At 42.9% G+C, this 26,761-nt stretch overlaps 4 protein-coding genes across 5 annotated transcripts; 2 read left to right on the forward strand and 2 right to left on the reverse strand.

Moving 5' to 3' along the window:
• Positions 1–2,562: 2,562 nt before the first annotated feature.
• calm3a (calmodulin 3a (phosphorylase kinase, delta)) lies at positions 2,563–8,108 on the reverse strand. Its single transcript, XM_049726098.2, has 6 exons — positions 7,876–8,108; positions 5,385–5,415; positions 4,893–5,036; positions 4,654–4,760; positions 4,450–4,585; positions 2,563–4,257 (listed from the first exon to the last, which is right to left on the reverse strand). The coding sequence occupies exons 1-6, from the start codon at positions 7,876–7,878 to the stop codon at positions 4,229–4,231; spliced, it is 450 nt and encodes a 149-aa protein (XP_049582055.1). The 5' UTR covers positions 7,879–8,108; the 3' UTR covers positions 2,563–4,228.
• A 553-nt stretch (positions 8,109–8,661) lies between these two features.
• Positions 8,662–10,257, reverse strand: si:ch211-261a10.5 (potassium channel subfamily K member 13). The gene is made up of 2 exons (XM_049724916.1): positions 9,924–10,257; positions 8,662–9,389 (listed from the first exon to the last, which is right to left on the reverse strand). Exons 1-2 carry the CDS (start codon positions 10,255–10,257, stop codon positions 8,662–8,664), a joined length of 1,062 nt encoding a protein of 353 aa, XP_049580873.1.
• A 638-nt stretch (positions 10,258–10,895) lies between these two features.
• Positions 10,896–12,042, forward strand: gemin7 (gem (nuclear organelle) associated protein 7). Of its 2 annotated transcripts, none has more exons than XM_049726180.2 (2): positions 10,896–11,035; positions 11,217–12,042. In XM_049726180.2, exon 2 carries the CDS (start codon positions 11,231–11,233, stop codon positions 11,609–11,611), a length of 381 nt encoding a protein of 126 aa, XP_049582137.1. In that variant the 5' UTR covers positions 10,896–11,035; positions 11,217–11,230; the 3' UTR covers positions 11,612–12,042. The 2 variants fall into 2 exon arrangements, with proteins under 2 accessions (XP_049582137.1, XP_049582138.1); XM_049726181.2 differs by having other exon boundaries at positions 10,902–11,035; positions 11,230–12,042.
• Positions 12,043–19,314: 7,272 nt separating this feature from the next.
• On the forward strand, positions 19,315–26,299 carry bmp16 (bone morphogenetic protein 16). Its single transcript, XM_049726077.2, has 3 exons — positions 19,315–19,655; positions 23,071–23,447; positions 23,746–26,299. The coding sequence occupies exons 2-3, from the start codon at positions 23,078–23,080 to the stop codon at positions 24,693–24,695; spliced, it is 1,320 nt and encodes a 439-aa protein (XP_049582034.1). The 5' UTR covers positions 19,315–19,655; positions 23,071–23,077; the 3' UTR covers positions 24,696–26,299.
• Positions 26,300–26,761: the final 462 nt, after the last annotated feature.

A 26,761-nucleotide genomic window follows, 5' to 3' on the forward strand; every position in this document is an offset into this window, starting at 1 on the left:
ATACAATTAGAACAGGACAATGGCAATGTTTGCTTAATGAAGATCAGGTTGCTTCCTAAATTGCATTCGTCGCATGGACATTCAAGTTTTGCAGTACAATACGGATCATGGCTGAGATGCGTGGGTTGGAAAATCTATTATTGCCTTGTGGATTTTCCAAGGTTATGGATGACAGGTTGGCTCAGTCTGGACATGCATGCCGACTGCCAAGACACATTCTCAAAACACACACACACATGAGATGTGCAAACCTCAAGAGGGTTTTGACAACCTCTCAAGATGGTATTGTAATACAGATGAGATGCTTTTACATGCAAGGGGACACGAGAAGGATGTGGTTAATAAGTGTCCACTTTGAGAGACAGGAAGTGTACTTAATAAATGGAATAGCTCGTCCTTAATGGTAAAGGCAGATTGGGATAAAAGCCAGAGCAGTAAATCCTGGGAGGAGAGAGAAAGTGTGTCTTTATAGATTTAGAAGCAGGAAGTGAAAAATATTTTGACACCCTACTGTGAATTTTATGGCAAGGTCAGTGTTGTTTTTGTAGATGCCACCCTGGAAATGAGGATTCGCGTTATAGTCCCAAGAGTTTGCCAGCGTTGTTTTAAACACATAAAAACATGAGCTTTTTTTTTAAAGAATATTTAAAAGCTTACAAGCTTAGTATTGTTTTTGTGTTCTTATAAAAACAACAACATAGCATTTTTATGGGAAGTGATAAGAAAAACAATTGATTGGAAGCAGTGTTTCCAAAGAAACTGATTTTTATTTTTTTTTAAAGATTACACCACTGCTGTATTGTCTTACGAAACGTTTTTCATTCGCCATGGACATCTTCATCTGCAGTTCATTGAAATCTTTTGTGTTTGTTTTTTTTTTATTTTTTTTTTTACTTCATGTCATTCCACATTTTTGCTTGATTGATGACTGCCTGTCATTTCTGTCTAAAAACCACAGAAATCATTGGTCAACTAGCATACCATACCACTTACTTGTGCTGTGCTTACACGACAAGTTCAAAAAGTTAAATAACTTGTATTACGAGTAAAAAAAAGTCAAGAAAATGCAGTGTAGGCAATGGATGGATGGAATATTTTGTGTTTTAGTGTTAAAGGTCTGGAATTAGTATTAAATGATAGTAACCTGAATAATGTTGGCATGAAAAGGTTGAGCACTACCCACATACTATCAGAGTGGTAGTGTGGAAATTACCCAGACGGCCAGGATTTCCCCCATCATGCAGAAAAATGACAAATAAAAACGATACAAATGGAATTAGCCAGCGCTGATCTGATTTGAGGTCATTCCAACGCTAATGGAATCGGAAGATGCGCTCTGCTGAAACGGGTCATTTACACGCCTCAAACTGTGCCAAGAAAGAAAAGAACTTGCTGCTGGTTTTCTCAGTTTAGTTTCATTCTGATTAATTGCCCTTTTGCCAGGATGTGGTCAGAGCTGACATCTACACTGATGTGTGGATTAATCAAAGGGTAGTCATCATGAATCATTAATGCTGGCAGCAGTCTGGCACATTCTATACCATGCCATTAGACCTGATGGGAACTTTATTTTTCTTTATTCATTATTAAGATATCTATAAATACATTAAACGAGACACTTGTTCATATCTGAAGTAGTCAATGGTCAACTATTTTTGTTACAATGTAAATATTAATTTAACTTCTGTCAGTTGAAGCAAAAAACGAGCTAATTTGATGTAATGACGCCCTCTAGCGGACTAACTAAGAATGCGGGACATTCTTTTTAGGGTAATTTGACTTGAGCCACCTCAGCGAGTCCAACTCTTCCTCGTATAGTTGCATGTATTCTTCAGAGGTCTACATTTGTCACGTGGTCAACTTCGTGCTGAGCATGCGCCTTCCCCTAATTGGCCTCATCTATTTGCTGAAACCACAGTGGACACAAATAGCGCTACGACACGTGTGCAATCACATCTACTCACCTCTGAGGCCGCCTCGTCCCATTGGCTTTGCATCCTGCCCGAGGGGGTCACGCGCTGTCACATTTGGAGCTCGTCGGGGCGAGGGGTCGTGAGCCCCGGCTGACCTGGATTTACACAAATTGCTCCAGTAGGAATACCATGAGCTACTTAATAATGCCAGACTGCCCGATTGCTTACTCCAGTCAAGGGCTCGGATGACTCACCATGACCCTGTTTGAGGTTGACCGATCCTCAACGGGAAACTTAATGAACTGGCGGGGAAAGAATATTAAGAACAGTAATTCAGAGGCAGAATAATCAAGGGCTCAGCATTAGTGTAGACCAAGGCGGTCAAACTCATTTTTGTTGCGGGCCGCAACGGAGTCATAGTTTCCTTCTGAGGGCCATTATGAGTGTCAACCCTAATAAATTCATATTCTATACACAAAAACTAGATGGTGATTAAAAAGTCGATGCACAATTTTGTCTTTGCGGGCCAAATATAATTACAGTGGGCCACATTTGTCCCGCGAGCCAGAGTTTGACACCCCTTGAAAATATGACATCAATGAAAAAGAAACGAATACCCAACCCCAAATATGACATGGGAAAATTCAGGTGAAGTAAAGCTCATTCAGTTTATTGATTTATGGAAAATATATCACATCTTTACATCTTTTGAGACGCCATCAGAAGCTAACAGTCCATCACCGTTGACGTCCTCGTATCAGAATCAAACATTGCCGATTGAAATGCCTCCGAGTGGTATTTAAGTTTCAATCCCCTTCCAACGATGACTCGCCACCCCAACTGTTAAAACGCTGAAACCAGTCCAGTAAATTGCTACAACCCCTTCTTCATGTTTTATTAGAACAGGCCGACTACATTAGGTATTTGTAAATATACAGTACAGTATAAGTATTCCGTTGAGTAAAACAAGCAAGCAGGTTGCAGGTGATGAAACCACTGGACTACAAACTCAAGATGGAACAGCCAACGAGGGATGCGAAATTAGGGACGCACGAGTTACGGCAGCAAGTCAAATTTCAGTTTTCTCTTTTTTGCAATAATATTCACATGATTAATACCGAGTGCAAACGGTCAAGTCTTCTAGTGTGAGAGTTCCGGAGATGTTTAGAACTTCCTCGGGAACCTTGCGAGAGACGGTTGAGGCATTTGGGGAGCGTTAATGGCACATATCAAAACCAAAGAGAAAACAGAGCACGGGCCATTTACTACGACGACGACGACAAGCGATGCAAACTTTACGACACACCAATATACCGACTATATATATAGAGAGAGAGAAAGTTTGTGACCAAAGTTTGTCATCCATACATAATATTTGAGAAGACATTTAGAAAGCATTACATCAATATCGTATCGTCAGGATATCCGTTTTGTATTAACAGCGGTCCTCCGCAGCGTCTTCACAACAATCAGCCTCAAAGCAACAAGTTCACGCACGCGTCTCCGCTCGGTTGCCGCGGCGATGCAGAAAAGCCACCCGCTCCAAAAAACACCCCGTCGGGGGAATCAATCGCGCTGTTCATTGCCAAAACTTTTTGAAAATGCTCATGTCCGACCAAGCACCAATGAACACCACAGACTGCAACTAGTTGCTCTTGAAATAGTGACACCAAAGGTTTTTTTTTTTTAATACAGATATATAGCTATATATGAAAGTATATACCTCCACTGTATACAATATCTGACCGCTACCTCTGATGGGATCAGAACCACCTTGTCGAGACAGGAGACCACCACAGAACGGCTGCATGCAAGAAGAGTAGTCAAATTGGTATTGAGAGAAATCGCCACTGGTGCTAGTAGAGAGGCAAAGGTTCTTTGCGGAAGCGGAAAGATTTGAAATAACCCACTTCTCTAAAGATGGGTGGCGTCGGTTTCTTTGTCCCTCCCCTCCCCCCTTGCAGTGGCAGCGCTGCTCTTTCTTCTAAATTATTCATGAGCTGAGTGACTCGGCAGAATCTTGGTCGGAAGTAAAAGGCCTTTGGCCCTCTTAAAGCTTGGTCCATTAACTTCTTCAGGGATTATTCTGTAGGTGTATGCTAAACAGATACCTCAGAAGTACTTGGATGGATTAAGCACAAATGGCCAAATTCTACATGAAATGTTTGGTTTTGTTTAAGGGGCTAAAGGGGGGAATTGGGAGGGGAGGGGGGGGGGGGGGGGTGTTCATCAGCTGACAATTGTTCCTTTTTGTTCTTAAAGACAGTGATCTTAAGAGGACAAGCAACGTTAAAGAGAAAATATCAGCCTTCTCTTCACTTGGCGGTCATCATTTGGACAAATTCTGAAAGACACAAACACAGTGAACGTGTTTATTGACTTCAGAGATTTGCTTCGACTTACCTAACGCGCGTTTGACGAAAATTGGACAAAACGCTTAGAACCTACTCAATTGTGGAAATACATTTTTAAACATCATACCAGGATTGGTCAACTCTCTGTTTTGGAGCTGTCATCACAAAAAGTAACATCTTACCTTCGTAGTTGACCTGTCCGTCGCCGTCAATGTCGGCTTCGCGGATCATTTCGTCCACTTCCTCATCAGTGAGCTTCTCCCCCAAGTTGGTCATGACGTGCCGTAGCTCTGCTGCGCTGATGTAGCCGTTGCCGTCCTGCAGAGGGAGCAAGCACGCTCATCACGGCGCTCCATCATAGGCGGCTATTTCAAAGAGGTCCAGACCTTGTCAAAGACTCTGAACGCTTCTCTGATCTCCTCCTCGCTGTCTGTGTCCTTCATCTTCCTCGCCATCATCGTCAGGAACTCCGGGAAATCGATCGTCCCGTTGCCTGACGAGGCACACAAAGCAATTGACGTGAAAATTCGAAAAGGTGCTGCACAGTCACAGCCTAATTAAGACCATTTTGGAGGTACTCGCAGATCCAGTCCATCAAGTCCAAATGTGTCGTTCTCCTTCTCACCGTCTGCGTCGACCTCATTGATCATGTCCTGCAGCTCAGCCTCAGTGGGGTTCTGGCCCAGGGAGCGCATGACAGTGCCGAGCTCCTTGGTGGTAATGGTTCCGTCGCCGTCCTTGTCGAACAGTGAGAAGGCCTCCTTGAACTCTGTACGGGCGACACAATTAACACACGTGGGTCCCCGTGACACAGAAACATCAAGTGGGTAGTTGTGACTCATTCAGCCTTTTTAAAATGCTGAAATAAATGGAGGCTGGAAGGATGCCTAACTAAAAGCTCTGGTGAATTTATAGCACGGACTCAAAAATATATGGTTTTTTTTTTAGACTGACTCACAGCCCCCGCTGATTTCCGCTTTGGCTGAATGATGTCAAGCGGCTTGTCGGGGAATACCAAGTGACAACCGCAGGCTAAGTGTTTATCCTTGGCAGTCGATCATCTCGCCGTCACCTCGGAGCCGCTAAAGCTAAAAGCGTGGCTGCGCTATGTACTCACCTGCGATCTGTTCCTCGGTCAGCTGGTCTGCCTGTTGACACAAAAGGACATTGATAAATCACTGTCGGCTCACTTTCACTCGAAAAAACCCCCCACCTGAGCCAATTCTCATCTCGACACCAAACCTCGACAGACGGCAAAATCGTTTGGTATTTTTAAACCTAAAAAGTGCAATGACACCTTAATTCAATTTTAACTTCTCCTGACGTGTCACTCTGCCACCCGTGTGAAGTCTTTACTAGGCCTGTCCAAGTCAGTCAGCGTGTCCAGTTAAAGGCGCCAAAGTGTGATGAGGGCCGGGTATAAATACGCCACGGCCCCGAAATACACACGTCCGCTATAATTAGTCAGACGTGAATAGGGTCGCCTATGTAGCACACCAAAGATCACCGCCACTAAGCACCTTTTTTTAATCTTTAATTGAAAGCCACTTAGTTCTTGTGAAGTCGACCTGTTGCTTGTCTCAAGTTCTATTTTCAGTGTCGTAACGCAGCCAATAGGTTGCGTAGTGATGAAAATACACACGGAACACAGCGCTGGTAAAGTGGTTAGGATCAATTATTTCCTTACACACAAATCCGCCCTGCTGCCATTAACACAGTTAAGGGTTTACAATGTTGCCAAGGATGCAATTTGGTCACAGCTTTTAGCAAATATTTGTTTATTTTAGGGAGGAGAAGAATGCAGCAGAAAAGGAAATAGGCACATCCTTTATTATGCTCCCATTGGACTGTCTGACATCACAGCAACACTGCTCTCGAACGGAACGTCTTTTTCATTTGAGGGGCCTCGCTTTTGTGGAAAATGCCCCTCGTGCCGCGCCCTGGAGCCTCGCAACGCTTTATTTTGTGGTGCCCGCGCCTCACAGTGAAGATGTTCATCAAAGGAGAGCAGCACACTGCTAAGTGCAGAGTGAAAAGGGCTCCAGCTCACACACAACCATAGTGATTTTAAGCAGTACAGAAAATATTGAAAGCTGAAATGTTGAGCAGTGTTTTTCAAAAAAAAAAAGCAGATGTTGATTAAAAACAAAGATAATCATGCTGCTTTCATAGAGTACGAAAGAAATCTGAGCATAATTAAATTCTGAAGATTTGGACAATGAATTGATTGTGATCAAAATATTTGTCAATTCATTTGATAATCAATTAGTTGTACCTCTATTTTAACGAATCATTTATTAAAATAAAATACATTTTAATCAAACTTGCTCAGAAAAAGTGGTATCGGCGCATCTCCACTCAAGGTGGATGCATCATTAGCGCTTATTCGTGAATGTATCTGAGTCATCCGGAAGGAGTGGGGGGTGCGGTCACTAAAAATGATGCAAGACATTGCAAATTACGTTATCCTTGAAAATATCCCCGAGCTGATTAACTGCAAAGGATCGAGACGTTAGCTTCATATCGGAGCATAGTTGAGAGGATTTCGAATGAGTTTCTTCCCTTTGTGAAGGGGTGCACTGCAGATGATGACAGCCTACTGCGCCAAGCATGGCTTGGTTAGAAGTGGGAGGGGGGGGGGGGATAGGTGGCACAGGAGGAGGAAAAGGGGTTGGGGATAGATAGGGGTGGCATGGAGGCTCCAAGCAGCAGAATGCGGTTGGGCTGCATGGCGCAGGAAGAAAGCAGCCTTTACGTGCATCGAATGATTGAAACATGGCACGCGTGCAACGACTACCTGTGGGCAGTGCTCTTATGTAATCCAAATAAGGGTGGCGAATACGCTTTGAATGCTTGTTGCGCATGCTAGAGGAGATCCACAGCCCCCTGTTGATGCACACCACCAAGAGCCGCTGGCCAAGGCTGCAGGCGGCTTATTGTGTGAGCATTTAAGAAGGCGTTAGCGATCTTTTTTTTTTTTTTTTAATGCATCTGCCTCCTCGCGAAAGGTTATAAGAGACGAGATGAGTTTCAAGATAACACCGGGGCGGTCTATTCTTAGCAGCCCCTTTTCGCACCACCACGCCCACTCTTCTTCGGTCACATTTAGCTACGAGGAGGCTGGGGAAAAGAAAAAGAAAAATGCTTGTGTAGCAAAGGATTAAACTAAACGCCTTTGTGAATCATCCAAACGACTGGCTTGCTATTACGCCGCAACGCCATGGATGCGGCGTCCATTTAGTTACACAGCACAACATACAAGATGCGCAGTAGAGGCTTTTACAACATAAAAATAGAATCCATTATTATAGCTCAAGTGTGTATCTTAAAAAATACCCTCCAAAATTGATTGTAAGCGATCCTAAGTAGCCGTTAAAAATCCTATATTGAAATACCCATTCTAGCTAGCTAAGCTCATTTAAAAATCATATTTGACGAATACTCAAAACAGTAGTACATTTTAATTGACACAACCGAATTTAACGAGACTCTCTTAATATCAAAAGAAGTTTAATCGAAGCTGTTTTGAAATAGCGTTGACTAAAATATCGAGTGGCGTCCACGCTCATTGCCAAGCTAGCTAACCACGTCGTTGGCCTGGTACTCACCATTTTGACTTTTCAAGCGCCGCGAAGATGGAGAGAGGCAAAAAAAAAATTCAAGTTGTAGATTTGAGACGTAATATACCTCGATGACACGCACTATCCCGGGAGTGCTCGAGTCTAATTCAGCTTTATTGGCGTATACGACTGAGAATCGGTTGAGACGGTAAACCGTTATTGCAGTAGAGTTGCCCGGAAACCTCAACCAAGAGACGCCGGCCTCATGCTCTTCTCGGACGAATGTATCCCTCCGCCCGAAACATTGCTTGACCTCCACGCAGTACAAAAAAACGTCCCAAAATTCTCCTTATTATTAACATGAAGCGTTTCCAAATCTTAAATAATCAATTACTCTTTGTTACATATTATTTTAAGCTCGTTTTACATCCCCAACAAAGAGGGTCTATGTTGCACTATAACACCGACATGCGCAATGATACCACCTCAGCACGCCACAAAGAGGATGGAGCTGTATGGAGGATTAAAACTGACAATACTATTAACTGGTAAACACAATCATGTCATAAGCAGTCCGTCCAAATTTTGCTGTGTTCTTAAATATTTCACAGTATACAATAACAAGGAAATATTTTGAATAGAAAAAAATACATCAGGAATTGCACAGGAACAATCCCAGCACCTGCAGAAAGTTGCAGTGATTACATGAAGAAATAAATAATTATTACATATATCTATTTCTTAAATGAAACATTACGAAACGAGAGCCACACAGCGCAGATATTTAAACATCATTTTAATATGAAAATATGAACACAATATAGAAGAATAATTTCAAGCTTTCAAATGACTACAACCTACAGGAAGTGATTTCTTACTACTGTCTGAATTCACCTCACGTTCATTGTTTTTGTCAGAAAATTCTCTGCGGCAAACTGTTTCCATTTTAGTGTCATCAGAATAGCACGCCTCACTTGCATGTGGACATCCTATACAGTTGGAAGGGCAGCTGAGTTGCAGAAAACGTCTGTAAGCTCTGGCCAGCGTTGTCATAATACAGCCGAGTCCTCGTCTGATTATCTCAGCGATGGTGCTAAAGAGGGAATAAGTGCAGCACACCCCGAGAAACATCACAAGGCAATTTGCCACCTGATACGCTCGGATGTCTTCGTGTTGCTTTCTCTGAACACTCACAAAGTCCCCGAATCCCACCGTGCTAAAGGCCACGAAGCAGAAGTAGAGAGACTCCAGGTAAGTCCAGCCTTCCATGGCCGAGTAAAGCGAGGCCGCACCGCAAGCGACGACCACCACGGCAAGGAAAAGCAACAGAGTCACTTGGTACGCAGGTGGCTTCCACTCGTGGCCTTCTCGACGGCTTCTGGACCGTGACCTGCAGTCTCGGATTCTCTTGGAGTGGCACCAGAATAAGATGAAGCTCAACAGCGCGATGACTCTCTCCAGGAAGAGATTGAAGAATAACATGGCGGCCGAGCAGCCGAACAAGCCGTAGAAAACGAGCAAGACCTTCCCTGCTATTGTGGATGGGGCCGTAACGCCAAACCCTATCAGGAAAACAAGGCATCGTTGCAAAAGATGTCTGGAAAATAATTCCATAATATCAACATGCTCTATGCACAAAGTTTTCCAAAGATGCAAAAAGTAGTTTTTGAATGCCACTGTGTGAATCAGCTGGGTTATTGTGAAACATCAAATATCTCCCAGTTACATCATTAAATGTCAGTAAACATGGAAGTTGCAATAAAAAAAAAAAAAGGTACACCGATCTGTGATTAATGTTGTCTGCTCTGTTGTTTCCACAGTGACAAAGGGAGTCATAAAGCAAGAGATTGGTATTCTTCGATCGAATTTGGACATAAGGCATAAGAAAGATACTCAATTTCTCAGTTTGCCAAGGTTTTACACCCCGCAGGATTTGAGAGCTGAGACAATCACCTGATTTTGAAGCCTCATTTTACATACTCGGCAATATCTTATTTATTCTTTCCGATTTACTTTAGAAAATTCATTATTGTTTCATAAAAGCAATAACTTGCCATTGTTAACTAAATTCTGCTGCGCTGCTCCTCCAAACTCACCAATGGTGGACACCACAGTTCCCACAAAGTAGAAAGCTCCCGGGATGTCCCAGAGTGCTCTGCCTCGTTCCACACGGACACCCGCCATCCTGGCATCCTCGTAATGGCGTAAAAGAGATTTCAGATCTCGGTCACTAATATTATGCACGTGACTGAAGACCCACAGCCTTTTTTGCCAATGCTGTTGGGCCAGAATTTCCGCTGATCTCTCCAAGGAAGAAAATGAGACAGCGCCAGCCAGCATGTAAAGGGCAATGAGCACTCCGAGGAGGATGAAGCGAGCGGTATCCACACTGGCTGAAAGGGATGGACAGGAATCTTTCTTGAGTGGCATTGGGAAAAAAAAACAGTTGAAGACCGGCCTGCTCTAAGCAAGGAAAAAATATACGGCATTAGTAACGTGCCCATAAAAAACAACCATCTGTTTTATTTTTTATGATATCATTGAATGAATGGCAGATACTTACAGAACAACAAGTCCACTATCCAAATCAATTGTGTTCTGGTTACATCAGTGTGTGCAGATGGCTTTAAAGGGGGCTGTAATGATGTGTGTTGGTAGGCTTCAGCTTATCACCAGCTCAATAATCAGCCTTGACTCTACTTTTATGAGCCACAAACATACTAAGTCTATAAACACTGGCAATCCATGGATACAACCTTAAAACACATACACACATAGGCCTACATATTCAGCAACAATGTCATGACCACTATAAGAGAGTTAGACACACACATGTGTAGACACAGCTTAAATATACTATGTATTATTTTATTATAGTTTAGTGTACAACTACACTTGGGTATTTACACACAATTTTCAATAGCACTACTCGGGGGCAACATATTTAAACTATATAGGCACAATGGTTGATTCTATTATTATTATTATTATTATTATTATTATTATTATTATTATTATTATTATTATTATTATGTACTACTTTTTGGACGTGTCACTGAGCTGCACATTTATCTCTATCCACAGGGTGGCAGTGGTTAGCTTTCTCGTCAACGAGCAGCAAATTAAGTACAGCAGAAGAAGACCGCTCAACGTTGCATTTGTGTGTGTACAGTTTTGCCCGTAGGTTGTTAACACCAGGGCAGAGTCGGTAAGTGTAATACGCATTTATTTGAATTATTTTGTGCAATAAATGTTAAATTTGTGCTGAGAACAGCAACTGTGAATGTCAGCACCTGCACCCAAATTGTGTCTTTTATTTTGAGAAAAGTACGACGGAGAATGACTCTAATGGCTCCTTTACTCGCTCTTGTTTTCTGTTTATGATTAAGTCTCAATTTGAAGAATGGCAACGCCAGTGCCCGTGCTTCGTCTACCGAGAGGCCCTGACCCTCACAGCCGCGGTTTCGACCCCAATTCCCCTCGCTACATCGCTCTGTGTCGCACGTCCATCGCATCGTGCGCGTGCGCGGACCCGGAAGAGCTGAATCGGGAGCAGCGTGCGCGTGCGGAGTTGCGAGAGCGATTCCTTCGGTGTCTGCTGGCCACGCGGGACAAGAAAGTGAGCTTAAACATGCACGGGGACGTGACCGTGGACGCCACGTTCGGATGCTGCGACATCGACGTGCTCAACCTGCAGGTGTCCGACCTGCATACTCCGATCGGTGTGCAGAAGGAGGCGCTCATCAGATGCCAGGACGTCGTTTCATATTCTTTTGATTTATGAAGACATTTTTATCCACATTAGGATGAACTTCTTGACATAAAGATGCACAGTAACTTCAGCAAACTAAAGCACAATCTGCTTTCTGAACACAAGGTGGCGGCATAGACTCGTGTTTTACTTGGTGAGGTCAGCACGGGGCGGAAAATATTGTTCCATTTTGTATAAGTTGAATTTTATATGTATTTTGTATAAGCTTTTGTATTGTAGATGTGTCTAAAAATGATCAAGACGATGTCAGTATTTCACCACCAATATTGTGCCAATTACATTTGAAAAACCTTAGATTCCCTATTTCAAATATTAGATTCTCTGTTTTTTTTTTTTTTTTTTTTTGTAGAAACATTTAGTACACATCCCAACCATGTTTGATATGTAAAGTGTTGTAACTGGCTTTGGTTAACGAAAATTAAAAAGAAAAAAAATACAAGTGACTTAATGGCAATGGCATTTTTTTTTAATTTGCAATAAATAGTGATTGCAATATATTTTTAACCTGCTTGTCAGAGAATAAATGCAGTTCAAATGCTAATTAATTCAATGGTTTGTATACTTTAAAAAAAAATTCGTGATGGGAAACCGGTTTCCATAATTTCCATTTAAAGGCTGTGAGTAGTCACAAAATATTTGTGCAAAAACAAGGATGTACAATATTTGAACTAATTTCCAAACAAATGTATTGAAGTACTTTAGTGCAAGTGACTCATGAATTTTGTCAGAATTAGATATGAACTTAAAACAAAAAGCAAAATCCACACAAGGTGACCTTTAAACACAACAAAAATTACCATTTTTTTTTCCCCTCTAATGCAAACAAGTCAAACTGACCACATGGCATGTCTTTCATGTAGCATTCCGAGCTGCAGGATTCTTCATTGTTGTGCCAGTCTGATGAGCAGGGGACATCAATACTATTTAATCTACCTAAAAGGTGTATTTTGCGAGTTCCAATAAGTCATTTTATTTGAGTGCCATTAGGCGACTGGGCTCCGCCTGCGTCTTTTTTCTCCTTTTTTTTTTGTACCTGAATTATCCGACCACTCAATGGAGACAGTCATCAATGAGGGAGTGACTCATCCCTCCTCTTCGCCCTCCCTAATCCGAAATATGACTTGAATGACGTCATCGGGGACACTGTGATTCAATCAGGAAGCCCTCAAGGACGAGCAAGGTTAATTTTATTTACGCAGACATGCTTGTTTTGTGGGCAGCATCCTCAGACAGTCACTTCTCACCTCTATGAATACCAGTCTGATAATGTTACCATAATTCATTCAGTGGGCTAAAAATGAATAAAAAACAACAACTGGAGGTTCTAGAACAATTTCAGAGACACATTTCTCATGCCTATGTGATGATCAATTCCAAGAGTGAGTTGAATTATTATGGCAGCTTCTATTTGTAACCGTTCAGGAAGACACAGTCTCACTGTTATCTACTCACACTTTCCTGCTAGTCCCCACTTTCAGAAGCAAAACATCGTGTTGGTGTACAGTTGGTCAGTCGGTTGGTCCAAGGAATCTGACCCTTACATGCAGCCGGTCGACAGGAAGCACATTCAGAAGTCCTTCCTGTTTGTGGCCCTCTCTCTCACATTTCCTGGCAAGTGTCTGATAAGTTTTAAAACCACTTCATCATCCTTTGCCCAAACCCAGACTGAAATAACTGGGAAGTGACCTCACGCTTCATTTATTTTTAGTATGTTTCTTTTTGACATCTTGCAGACCACAAGACCACTGTTTATACTGGAGTGAATCGAACAATATACCTTTAATGGAAAATAAACTAAATTATCTTTTGTAGCTCCTCCACACACTGAGACACATTAATAAAATTGTTTAGTCCCTTTTCAAGAACCTAAACTTTAATTATCAGTATGTTTGTACGCTACTTAAGGTGAGGCCTAGTCGCTATGTGTAGCAAGCTAAGCTAACAACCGCTCCTGGTTTGTACAGTCCAATTCCTTTTCGCTTTCAAATCATTAGAACAGTAAATGGAAATCTAATAAGCTTCATATTAACATTCTTGCTCCATAAAATAGGCCTTGTTCTACTTAATTCTTTTCAGCGGGGTTTCAAAATTGTGTGACAACCGCTAAAGCCTAGCTTGTTTTACATTGGGATACCGCCATTCCCCATTCAATGACAGTGTGGATTTTGGTGTCTCTGCACCATTTATTTGATCAATGTGGTCTTAAAAAGTTCCCATAAGTCTAAAGTGTACAGTACAATGAGTTCTGAGGTTGCTTGTTTAAAACCGTGACATGGTTGCCCATTGCGTGGTGTTTTCAATGCAGCCACAATAGGAATGGCTGAGTCACTGTTAGTCTTCAGACATATTTGAGCGGCTATCAGCGGGGAATGTTGGAGGAGCTCCAGTGATTGTGAGGGCCAGGAGCCGTGTGGCAGCCTCACTTCCTGACTCCAGCAGCCCGGGGAGATAAAGACGGAGCATAGCCGCATTGGAACACTGGCTGTATGTTTATGTACAACCGCAATTTTTGAGTATGGAACGTCTGTTTCAGGGTTGTGCCAAAGAATTCAAAGTCCAGTTTACATGAGAGGCCTGGCGCCACTTGTTTTGCTGTAATTCCCTTTTCTCAGCTTCTGCTTATACACTAAAATAATTTATTATTTGATGAATCAATTCTCACGCGCGACGAAGATGAGCGTCACGTGTGTCGTCCGTCGTCATTCTAGACAGGAAGTCACAGAAAAGATGAGGGAGGAGAAAGGAAGCGGCAATTAGATGGCGATTAAAGTTATCTTAATTTGTCTGTAAGAGCCCATCAAAGTCCACTCCCTGTCCCGTCGGGGTAAACACAGGAAGATGCCGCTACGATGCGGTCGAGCTGCTGACGTCCTACCGCCGCTTGGACGATTATATTCGAACCCTGAGAAATTAGAAGTCAAAGGAACTCCCGTGGTGTCGCACAAGTGCTTTCGCAGTGGCAGTGGGATCGTATTCTCATTATCAACAGCGACTTTTAACTGCCACCTACAAGTATTTTTCCATTGTTCCGTACTTACCTGTTTTCCCCGCCGCTCCGCCCACACAGCCCTCTTAAATCACTTAATCTACGTCACTTAATTCGCTTTCTCTCATCTTTCACTTCATCAAAAACAGCCGCTCGGAGTGCCGAAGCGGAATTAATTGCTTCTAATTCTACCCAAGACACACGCTCACATCTCCGGCCGACAGCAATCTCTCCATCTTTTATTCTTCTCCCCATGAGACGTGATTTACTTGTGTCAGGGACAAGGACATCTGCCTATTAGGAAGTGCCTCTGACGTAGGTATCCACGTCCCCCTCCTTCTTATTATCCCCCCTTCCTCATCTGCCTTCTTCTCCCGCTTCTCCTCCTCCTTGCCTTACTCAAATTGGGGTCGTCAACCTTTTATCGTGCAGACTGGTGAATCATCAGCGAGACTTGCGCCACAACGAAACACGAAGGGACGCTCTCCATCTCGCCCGCCCGCCCGCCCACCAACCTGCCCGCCCAGGATGCTTCCGTCTTTCTTCCCATATTAGCAGGGTAACCCGACATTGTCTGCTCTCTACTGTCGCATCACTCAGAGAGGACAAAGATGGGACGTCAATGGGGGTGTGGCGTGGCGATGGCTGGGAGCAACAGTACAATGCTAAAGTCTTAAAAACAATCCTAATGCATCAAAGTTCTTTTTGGGACGCCATTAAATGTCCTCTACTTAAGGTTGCGCCCCAACATTAGCCCAGATCATAAAATTGACCGCTTTGAGCAGGGTAGGTGTCGGATCAAGATCGAGCTGAGTCTGTAAGGTCATACCAAAGTGTTCCCATCCAGAGACTTGACTTTGGAACTGGTTTTCACTTCAAGACCTATAACATGTCTCTTTAGGGAAGGGCGTAGCTCAATTTGTCTAGACATAAAGTATCTTGGAAATGTAGACCAGTTGAACCTGAGGTTTTGATTTTCAAATTAGTTGACGGGCATCAATTATTAGTGCAGGTGTAGAAATTGTCTTAAGAACTGAGGAGATCATGAGCCATTACGAGTATTGGTTGGAATGGTTTCTGGAGGGTCTTCGAAGAACCCCAGATTTGTGAGTTCTTGGAGATATAACGGTTCAACAAATGTCAAATTTATGAGATACAGTTCTGTCCCTTAGCTCGGACAGGGACAACCCCTCAACCTCTTGGGGGCACATCTCTGTTTTGTGCATCAGCGTTGCTCTCCACACTTACTATATACACTTTGATAGCAAGACCTTGTAACTCCCACCAGCTGTACCACTTACCAATGTTTACAACTGAGCCAGATGTGGGAAAGCAGCATCTTGACTTAATGCAGCCAGAGATTATTTGCTGATGTTATCTGACTGATGGAATCTGCGTAAACAGAGATGGCTACAAAGCAAGCGGAGCATGTCGGAGCTTTTAAACTACTAGCAATGCATAAACAAGACTCATGTTCTTCCTTTCGGTTCCATTTCTATACAGTACATGAAATACAAATCCAAATTTTGGCTCTTCCTGTTGCAGATATCAATGAGTACAGATGTAGAGATGGTTACATCCTGACATGCATCATATGATGACTTTACCAATGCAGGGTCTAAAAATTTACTATTTGCCCCAAGCACTGGGAATGCATTTTCGCGGTAACCCGCTGAGACGGCAGACCACACCTGGACCATGGGAGGCTTACCTTGTTCTGGGCCCCATACATCTGTGGCTATAGGACACACAAGAAGACCTATAAATAAAGATTGTGAAGATGCTCACAGACCTTTAAAGGTACGTCAGAAGTCAGCAGCTTGTGTCCTGCGTGGGTCGCAGTATTTGTTTAGTTGGGATGAGAAATTGGTCGAGTCACATTGTGTCAACATGAAAGGTCAGTTTCCTGTTACTACTTATACTACTCCCACCACATTTACAAAGCTATAAGTGACAAGAAAAAGATCATGCTAACGTTAAAAGACCTTGCAAACTACTATTTCAAGAAATACGGTATTTAATTCCTGCTCCTTATCCACAAACATTGAGCTCAGGATAAAGGAATGACATCTTATCAGTGCAAAAAAACTCAACTGTGGAATTTGTCAGCGGTGAATGAAAAAACATCAGACCTTGTTTGTGTGTGTGTGTGTCTGTGTGTGTGTCTGTCTTTGTACATAATTCTACTGGAGCACATCCCTGTATTGCATTAATACAATTTTGTCTTTGTCTCCTTCTCTACTTTCAGACATCCATTTGTCCTTCCCGGCTAAAAACCCTCACAAATCATCCACTTCAATTATTATTATTATTTTTTTCATTTTGTTTGCAAAGTCATTCCTAAGATGTAGGCTTTGATAGAATGCCTAAAAGTAATACGCACAAAGTCTTTACTGGAAATGACGGCAAAAAGAAAAAAAGAAACTTTCCCTTATCATGTTATCATATTTTTGACGCAAATTTTAGGAATATCTTCTAGTATTGATCAACTTTTGGACGTTATGCATTTGAGTCCAAATGTTTGTGCTCTTTGACAAGAAGTCATGAGAAAGCATGTTAGCTTCTCTTGCTAGCTGCTAACTAGCCTCTGGTGTTCTTATCACCTGTCATGCCAACAGTAGGCTACAATATTTCTTAACATGTTGGATGTCATATTAAGAATTAGAAAAAGAAAAAAATGACAACAACACAAGTCAAAAGATCACAACAAAAAAGTAGTTTGTGGCCTCTGAATCAAAGTGTGCCTAATCATTTTGTGCTGTTTCATTTTAGCTCTTGTGAGGTTGGATTTGTGACAATATTCATCAAAAAGGTTCATTTAAGAAACTATGGCTTAGAGTCACGTCACGTTCCTCTCGAAGGAATTAATCACCTTAAGTGTTGCGACATCAATCTTTGCTCATTTCATAGCTATTGGGTACTTTACTTTCATGACTCACCCTACTTTGTCATGTAGTCCTCTGTGGGACAATTGGATTTTGGCTAAACGAGACAAATGAGCCAGCCGTTAATCTCCATTGTATTTGTAAATTACGTAAACAACAGTTTGCATTTAGTCCACATATATTTGCGTCATTTCAGAACTAATCCGACAAATTTGTGTGCAAGGACTGAGATGACTTTGAAGTTCTCGAAACAGCCTGTAGGGGTGGGTGATGTCTTGGTGGTGGACGCTAGCTAAATTGGCTCAGGAAGAGGAAAGAAGCTGTGTGCCGCGCAGGAGAAAGAACAAGGTGCAATGACAACGGCTGTAACCTTGCCGTATTGCTTGTTCATGTGTCATCAAGCAGATCGCCGTCTCGGTTCACCAAGGGCACGCGGAGAGGGCAGCCGTGTTTGCGACCATTTCGCTACGCAACTGCAGTGTCATGAATCATAAAAAATATTGCTAGACAGAATGCATAATTGTTTAAGCTAGCTAAACCAATTATTTACCGTGACTGACAGAAGAATAAATGCAAAAGGCCCATAATTAACCCTCAAAGCCACTTTGTGAAAAACATTTTTACGAACCCTCTGGCCCCCCCAAGGAAAAATCTAGCTCCGCCTGTGGTGAAAGTGTCTATTAAAGGATTTCATTTTCCCAAATAACACTCAACATTTGATTTGTGTTTAATTCCAATTTTCTACGCTATTCTAGGATACGGCAACGATGGATGACTTGCGAAGAGAGTGCTGAAAAGTTTCTCTCCACCCCCGTCAGCGGAAGTCAGCGGGACAAGGCAGCAGACGTCTTTTCCAGAGGATGGGAAACCTGGAGGCTGGAATTGACTCTCATTTGGAAGGAGGAGGAGGAGGCAGCGGTCAGTAGCGCCGCAGATCACATGTGACATGTCGAGTAGCTAGTAATGCCTCCAGACATTTGACCCACATTTCTCAGCACATTTTAAAAATGATAACATGATGTGTAGGTTTATTAATGGTATTATGTCTTCATTAAGATTTAAAGTAATGGCTGATAAATGTAATTAATAGAAGAAGCTGACAGCAAAACCTATTTGGAGTCAAGTGAGTGATAAACAAGATAAAAACTTAGACCGATGCCAATTTAGAAATGACATTTTGCCTTCTTGAGGAAAACAATGCGAGTGTGCGTCTGTGTGACAAGTTGTGTGTGTGTGCGTGCTGTGATGAATGAGGAAGGTTTCGCATGTGTGTGTGTGTAGATGTGAGACGATGCATTCTAAAGAGACGTTTGCTCATGGGCCAACTTCATGAATACAAATTACAGAAAGGACGGGTGCACCTTGCACCCCCCCCCCCCCCCGCCTAATAGTGAACAAGCACTGCCTACCTTTTTTTTTTCCTCCATCTTCCATCCAATCACAAAAGTAAACCGCGCTGACTTCACGGGCCGCTGACTCATCCATTCATACATTTTGGTTTTATTATATATTATAACCAAATCCCATTCAGACTTATAGCGGCCAAGTATTTATAATAAAGGAGCCATTGTCCCGCAGCAATGGCGTTAGTGAAACACGGCAGGTGAGTTTGTTTCAGTAGTCGACTTGGAGTAAAAAAGCGAAATTGTTACTTTGCTTAATGTTCTGTGCTGGTTTAGTTTCTTAAACTTTATAGTGGCTAGGAAAGGTTGAACCGGTCCTCACTTTGAGACAGAAAAAGCAAGTGTGTGTGTGTGTTTGTGAGTGTGAGAGAGCGAGAGAGAGAGAGTGTGTGAGAGAAAAAGGGGGAGGAGTCAGCAAAGGAAGGGAGCGGGACAATATAGTAAGAAGGTTGAGGTCCAACAGGGAGTTGATTCACTCACTCACTCACACACACACACACACTCGTGCGCACACATTAGCACCTGCACAAGTGTTTTAAGCGGCACACGCAGGTGGAAAGTCTACCTTTGGATACAACATGGAGGGAGAATTATCTATTATAGAGTATTTACATGACACAGACGTATATTCGCACTAGTCAGGAAAAAGTAAGACAATAGTCCCACACAAGACTTGACAACATCCAATCTGTCCAAAGGAGCAGGAGGGAGAACCGAGGGATCGGAACACTGGAGCTCAAGGATAAGCCATGGACACTGCGTGCATCCCGACACACCTGGAGGTGAGTCAAGCATGCATACGCACATCTCAGGGGTAAATGTAGGATTTTAACACCATGCAATCGTTTGGGACAGATGTTTTTTTACTGTATATTTAGTCAAATGTGAGTAAAATATTGGAAAAATAATAAATGGTGACATTGGCTGCATTTAATACATTATTCAATTAGATTATTTTAAAAGTTAGATGTAATAAAATGTAAAGTTATGACATGAACACATACAGTAAGTACTGAAAGTGATGAGCAGGTGTCGAGAAGTGCGGCAATACTGATACAATGACCGTCACGCAAGTAATCAGCTCATCAATCAGCTTCATTTGTCAATTTGTCAATCTTCAAGTCACACTATGATGACCAACATTAAAATACAGTAGCATAGCAGGTCTAAGTGTTCATGAAAAAAAAAATCTTATTTCAAGTCACTATAACATTAGGCACAGTTTGACCATTAGTGCAAAAGTTAAATACAACTGAAGTGTATTTGGGCAATGACCACTAGGGTGACTCGGTACACTTTGAGAATCACTGCACGTATTATTTCAATGAAATACTTCACCGTGTTCCGTGAATATATTTAATATAAGTTTCGCGTTTTGAGTCGAACAGTAGTGCTGAAATGAGACGATGATGAGATGTGTATTGTTTACCGTTATCTCTTTTGGGATTAGCCAAAATGCTTCACTTTTACATCATACTCTTTTTTTTTAACCTCCAAGTATAATGAAGAAATCAACACGCAAATAAAAAACTAACTAGCACCATTTCGAGAACAAATAATTTGACATCGAGGTGAATGGCGGCCAGCCGCTGCAGTGCATTGTGGGATTTGTAGTATCAATGCTTCACTTTAGACATAACGCTCCAAATGTTAATTAAAATATGAATAGATGAAACTCTAATGACTTCTGTTACCATAAGTGGTATTTTTAGGTGTTCTTAGATGACATTTCGGGCTGCTTGAGCAGTCAAAAGAGGCCCATTGGTCTGGAAGTATGCTGCTGAAGACATTAGTCACACTGGGGAAAACACACACGCACGCACGCACACACACGTACAAACACAGCAGTTGCTCAATCCAAACTCCAGTGCTCTATAAGCTACCTGACTAGTGTTCCCATTATGAGTTCAAAGAGCAGCAGGTAATTGAGCCAGCGCGTTGTGAGGCCGCCGAGGGCGTTATAAATTCAAAAAGCAAGCAGTCTTATGTTTTTCACATAGAGCCCGGCTGTCAGACGAGATGTCAATATTTCCACCCGAGCTTGTCCATTGTAACATTTGAAATGAATGACATTTTATATTTTTTTCTATTCCACTCATTCGGCAGCCGTCATGGAAATGGGAGTTGGTACAGTGTTAGGTTTATGAATCATAAAAAGTGCTGAGTGCATTGGATTGCATACAAAATATGAAAAAATGGAATTAAATATGAGAAAAAATAGGACAAACGGGATTTTTTAGCTGTAAGCTGTAGAGTGAGACTGAAAGAGAGCGAGAGAGAAAGGGAGAGGAGGAATTTAAGGAAAAGAAACACGGGAAGAGCAACAGGAAGGGAAAGTTGAGGACCAGGCGTAACATGAAGACAGCGGCGGCGGATAAATCAGCCAGCTGCTGTGACACTCGGGGCTGTCCGTGTGCCGCGCACTCTTCCGCAAAAACACCATTCATATAAGGCTTTGGAAAAATGGAATCAAATGGGGGGTGGAAAAAAAGCCATTCAGGTCAAATGAGTGATGCTTTTATGGCAACTAAATGTAATATTGGAGGATTGATTACTGGATTGTGTGTTGTGGCCTTTTTAAATCAATTTATGATGTTAAGAGTGACAATATTTATGGAAGCCACTGCATTGTCTCTGTTTAAAAAGAAAAAAAAGACATGAGGAAGAGGAAAAGGCAAGTTGAAATCAACAGATAAAAAGAGAGGATGGAAGTTTATCGCCACACTGTCTGCTGTTGTGGGAGGTCAGGCAGGTCACATCCAATATGTCTCACAGCAGACGCTGCCTTAAAACCTTCTTTTCACCTTTGCCTGAAAACATTCATCATAGTGTTTTTTTTTTTTTAAGTCAAAAGGGAACGTAGGATTGAAAAAAAATCGTCTTTGTGAGGAGGAGGAGGAGTAGTAGTGGTGGGTGGAGCCAACACGACATAAAACTACTTTATTCTCTTTTTATTCTTGTAATATCGTATCCTTATTCTTAATTTAAAATTATTCCTTCATTCTTGTGAAATATTAGTCTCCTCATATCATTTATGCTCCTAATATTATTACATATTTTTTGTAACATTACCACTTACTACATTCATTATTTTTTGTAGAATTTTTTTATTATAGTCAAATATTTCTTTTTACAGCTTCATGATTTTTTCCTCATGCTTTTTAGTTTTACAACAAAGATTTATATCATATTTAATTTTTTTTTCTCAAAAATAGACTTTTTTTTCCCAGCAACTTTCCTGTCTTTTCTTGCCGTGTGACCCTTTGAACCTTTCCTTGTCTTTTAGTAGGTCAGTAAAGTACAGAGTGATGTCTTGTGCTTGTCCTCAACGAGCTTTTAGCAACCTGGGGAGAAGCGTCTCGTCTGTAATTGTCCCGCGCTGCCTTGGCCTCAGGTGAAACGCTCCCTGCCGGGCGGGCCGGGGCCGCCACGATCCCACGCTGCTTTTCTCGTGCCCTTTGAACCCGCGTCGGCCTTACGCAATGATGTCGGCATAAAAGCATAAACAGATACGGTCACACCTGTAACCTCGCTCTAACCCTTTTTTTTTTGATAGTGTGGCTAGATTAGCGGGCCATTACGGTGTCATTACGTGTTCACTTGAGGCCCGAACGCCTCGCTTATCTTGCCGTTAATCGATTTGATGGCTCATAAAGAGATAAAGGACTGGGGTGATAATCATTTTGGGTTTTTTCATCATAGTAAGTTATTTCAATTTGAGTTCAGTTTGTTTTGATTAGATTATAGAGCAGGTAGATTATTTGTTTTTTTGGGGGGCGTGGCTTATTTGAGCTAAATTTTAGCTTTGGAGTATATTAAATAAACTAAGAAAGGCCATTAAGTGACATAAAAAAGTAAAATACGATTCTTTTTTTTACCTTTTCATCAGTTGTGGTTTTTATGATGAATTTATTTTTTGACTTTTTGGTTTTTACACCTCAACGCAATTAGCGCCGTTAGCGCTTTAATGACGGGTTGACTTATTAACATCCGTGTCATGATGGTATGCTGTTAGCTGTGGTCGTAATTGTGTGACCTCACAGTTTGTGGTCGCGTTCCCACACTGACGCATGCACACACACACACACACACACACATAAATGTTTTCAGGGCTTGGAGTTAATTAGAAAGAAAAAGCAAAACACACTCTTTTGACCCTTGCCCACCTACAGTTTTCCATCTTGTTCCCCATGTTAGGTCCACCATGCTCCTTGCTAACCTCCTGCTCCTCATGGTCCTGCCGCTACCTCAAGCCTCGTCCGGTGGCCAGGGTGACACCGGCGAGGCCGACAATGGCAGGTTAGCCGGCACGTCGCCCGCCACCTCAGAGCCACCGCCGCCGACCGGGTCTCCCCTGGAGCCCAACCTGGCTCAGACCATCCAGAGTCTCCTGCTGAGCCGCCTGGGCCTGCAGTCGCAGCCCAACCCTCGTCCTGGCGTGCCCATCCCTCGGTACCTCATGGATCTGTACCGCTTCCACCAGCAGCAGTACCACCTGCTGGAGGACCCCGCCTTCAGCTTCCCCAGCCAGCACGTGCAGCAGGCCAACACCATTCGCAGCTTCCACCACACTGGTAAGACCACTGCGACACACGTCAGTGTCAAAACAAGGGCAAGAAAAGGACCTTTAGCACGTAGCATGGGAAGCTGTTTGTATGTTTATCGCCGCTTGGTGATGTGTAAATCTACTTTATGACAGGTGCGGATATCTTTAACAAGTGTCACTTAACAATCAAAACATGGTTCAAGCAAGTACGTGTCTTCATACACGTTGAAAGTGTCCTACATATTCTTACGTGGCTAAACAAAGACAAAAAAGTCAATAAAAGTAATCTTTTGAAATAACAGTTTGCCCCGTTGTTGTTCTCCTAGAGCCCCTCACAGCAGAGGACCAGAAATGGGCGCACATCTCCTTCAACATCTCCTCCATCCCCTTAGAAGAGAAGGTGCTCTCGGCCGAGCTCCGCCTCCTACGATCCGCCAGGACCACCTCAATGGGCCCCGGACTCCATAGACTGAACTTGTACCTCTCTGGACAGCGGCAGGACCCCACCCTGCTAGAAACCAGACTCCTCACCGCTGAGCCTCAAAGTCATGCAACCGGCAGCCTTTGGGAGACTTTCAGCCTCAAGGCAGAACTCTTCGATTTGGCTATGAACGAAGCGGACCACCTTGGTTTCCTCCTGGAAGTGGTATCGGAGAACAGCACCGGTCAGGGGGAAGGGGAGCCGCATAAGGGGGGGCACTTGAGGGTCTGCAGGTCGGTGGGGCAGGACGAGCACACCTGGGCCCAGGAGAGACCCCTTCTGGTGACGTATAGCCATGACGGGCGCGGAGAACCTTTGGTCAAGCACGGTAGGAGGAACGTCGGCGGGGTGCCTAGGAAAAGCTGGAATAGAGACCAAAAGCGGGGCCGGGATAAAACGTATAAAACGCCGAGCTGGGGGGGCCAAACGGGCAGGGTGAAACGAAACGGAGGTCGCGCGGCCAAGCTCAAGCGCCTCTCCCGCAACCGCTGCCGCCGCCATCCCCTCTACGTGGATTTTAACGACGTGGGCTGGCACCAGTGGATCATCGCGCCCAGCGGCTACGACGCCTTCTTCTGCCTGGGCGAGTGCCGCTTTCCCCTGGCCGACCACATGAATTCCTCCAGCCACGCCATGGTGCAGACGTTGGTCAACTCGGTCAACGGCGCCGTGCCGCGGGCCTGCTGCGTGCCCACCTCGCTCAGCCCCATCGCCCTGCTCTACCTGGACCCCCAGGACCGTGTGGTGTTGAAGAATTACCAGGACATGGTAGTGGAAGGTTGCGGGTGCCGATAGCGTGGTAAACAGAAACTGATGATGATGATGGCGGGATGACGAGGAAATGCTCTCCGGTGAGGGAAAATCTCAGCCTAAGCGTAAATGTCCGAAAACGTTGCGCCGCTTTTCCATTGTATGGTACCACAAAATGTTAGCTTTTCGCCGAGTGTGGCTAATGCAGGCAAAATGGAGACGGTAGAGTTGAACAGCTAAAATGGGGTACACATATATATCACTAACAGGACCAAATTTCAGCATTTTGACCCCCCCCAAAGGTCAAAATATCAGATGTCTTTATTTTCCCCCCCTCATCATTTGTAGTCTCTCGTGTTTAAAAAAATCGGTAGGTGTGTACCCTGCTTAAATGTATGAAATAGTAACTGACTAGCAGTTGTTTTCTAATAACAGCGATTAAAAAAAAAAAAAAAAAGCGTCAATGGTGAGCAGGTACCGTGCAGTTGGAAAACGGGGGCAACACTTTGTTTTGCAACAGTGATAAACAGCAGCAATCAAAGCGTCTTTACAAAAAAAAAAAAACTACTAAGAGGAAGGCTGAGGTTGTCCTTGAAAGCACCCGTGTCACCAGCTATTTAAATACTAAAACACATCAACGATGCCGAGACAGAAAATACAACGCTCTCGTTCTGAATGTACTCCATTATTATTTAAAAAAAACAAAAAACAACAACTTTTCTTTGCAGACGTGAAGATGATCCATATCAATCTGCTAACTTAAAAAAATGTATTTAAAGGCTGCAGCGTTGCGGTGTATTTAATCTTGGTGGTATTTAAGATAAGATGCACACTCACATCAAGTAAGTTATGGCTTTACATGTTTGTGATTTATGAGCAACATTCACAACATAAGTGGTGTCCACTAACAAAGCTGTGTGTGTTGCGTAAGAGTGTGTGTTGTGACTTTGGGGTTTGCGTAGACTTTACTTCGCCACAATGACCTAGCGTCAAATAGTCGCTAATAGTGGATTGAATCGATTTGTCGAATAGTCAACACAATGACGATTATGTCGCTAATGGGGTTGAACAGAGTAATCGCTAAGTCAGCAAGTTGTCTTTACTATTCCATAAGGTTTATCGGGAGGTCAATGAGTCACTAATAGACGATTAATTGACTAATGCTAACGGGGTCTAGCCAATTAGTTTATTCATCCACAAAGAGGATGTTGACAAGTCTGCATTTGCTGCAACAAATGTGATTTTTTTTTTTTAAATTATACGGCTATATGGCTTCACCAATGACATCATCAGTGACTTGTCGACATCCACTAGCCTTTTATCACGATAGTATTGATTGGAAAAAGTCTTTAGTTTGAGCAACCCCTTGTGCAAGTGTGTCAGTGTGCGAGTGTGTGTATGTGGGTGTGTGTTGTCGCTGCTATCGAAGTGATCTCGTTCGCTGTGTCTGCATGCACCCAACAGCAAAAAAAAAAAAAAAAAAAAACTATGATGACACATTTTTGTGCCTTTCAAAACGACGTGTTGTTTTTCCAGTGTCGCATTCTCCTCTCACTTTGTGAAAACATCGACGCAGCAACAGCAGCAGCAGCAGCAGCAGCTTGTAAAATGTTCCGAATATGACTCCTAATAAAGAAAAACAAACAGAACTTGTGAGTTTTCTGTTCCGTGCGCACATGACCTGCAGTTAGAATTTCTATTAGCCAGAAGCAGAAGTGAAGCCAAATATTTAAAAAATAAAATCAAAATGAGTGCCACTACAATTCATGTCATAGGCTACAACACATTACTGGCCCGTTGATCACCTTTGACCTTCCTTCTCCATTATCTAATCCTTCCACTGTCCAAAAACTGTCACTCACTTCCTTCTCCTCTAACAACCCATCCCTTGCTCCCTCTCTCGTTCACTCGCTCTCATCTAATCCATCAGTAACGCCTTGCGTCACACTCCATGAACCAGGAAGTAGCATGTTGATTTTTCTCTTTTTCCCATTTGAGTTGCAATGAAAGCATTTCTGGCACCCCCAGAATGAAAATATCAGTCATTCATTAATTCATATGCTTTTTTTAATTGAAAAAAACTTTACGTTTCAAACCGTTTTTTGTTACAC

Source organism: Syngnathus scovelli, chromosome 7 (assembly GCF_024217435.2).
Source record: "Syngnathus scovelli strain Florida chromosome 7, RoL_Ssco_1.2, whole genome shotgun sequence".
NCBI lineage: Eukaryota > Metazoa > Chordata > Actinopteri > Syngnathiformes > Syngnathidae > Syngnathus > Syngnathus scovelli.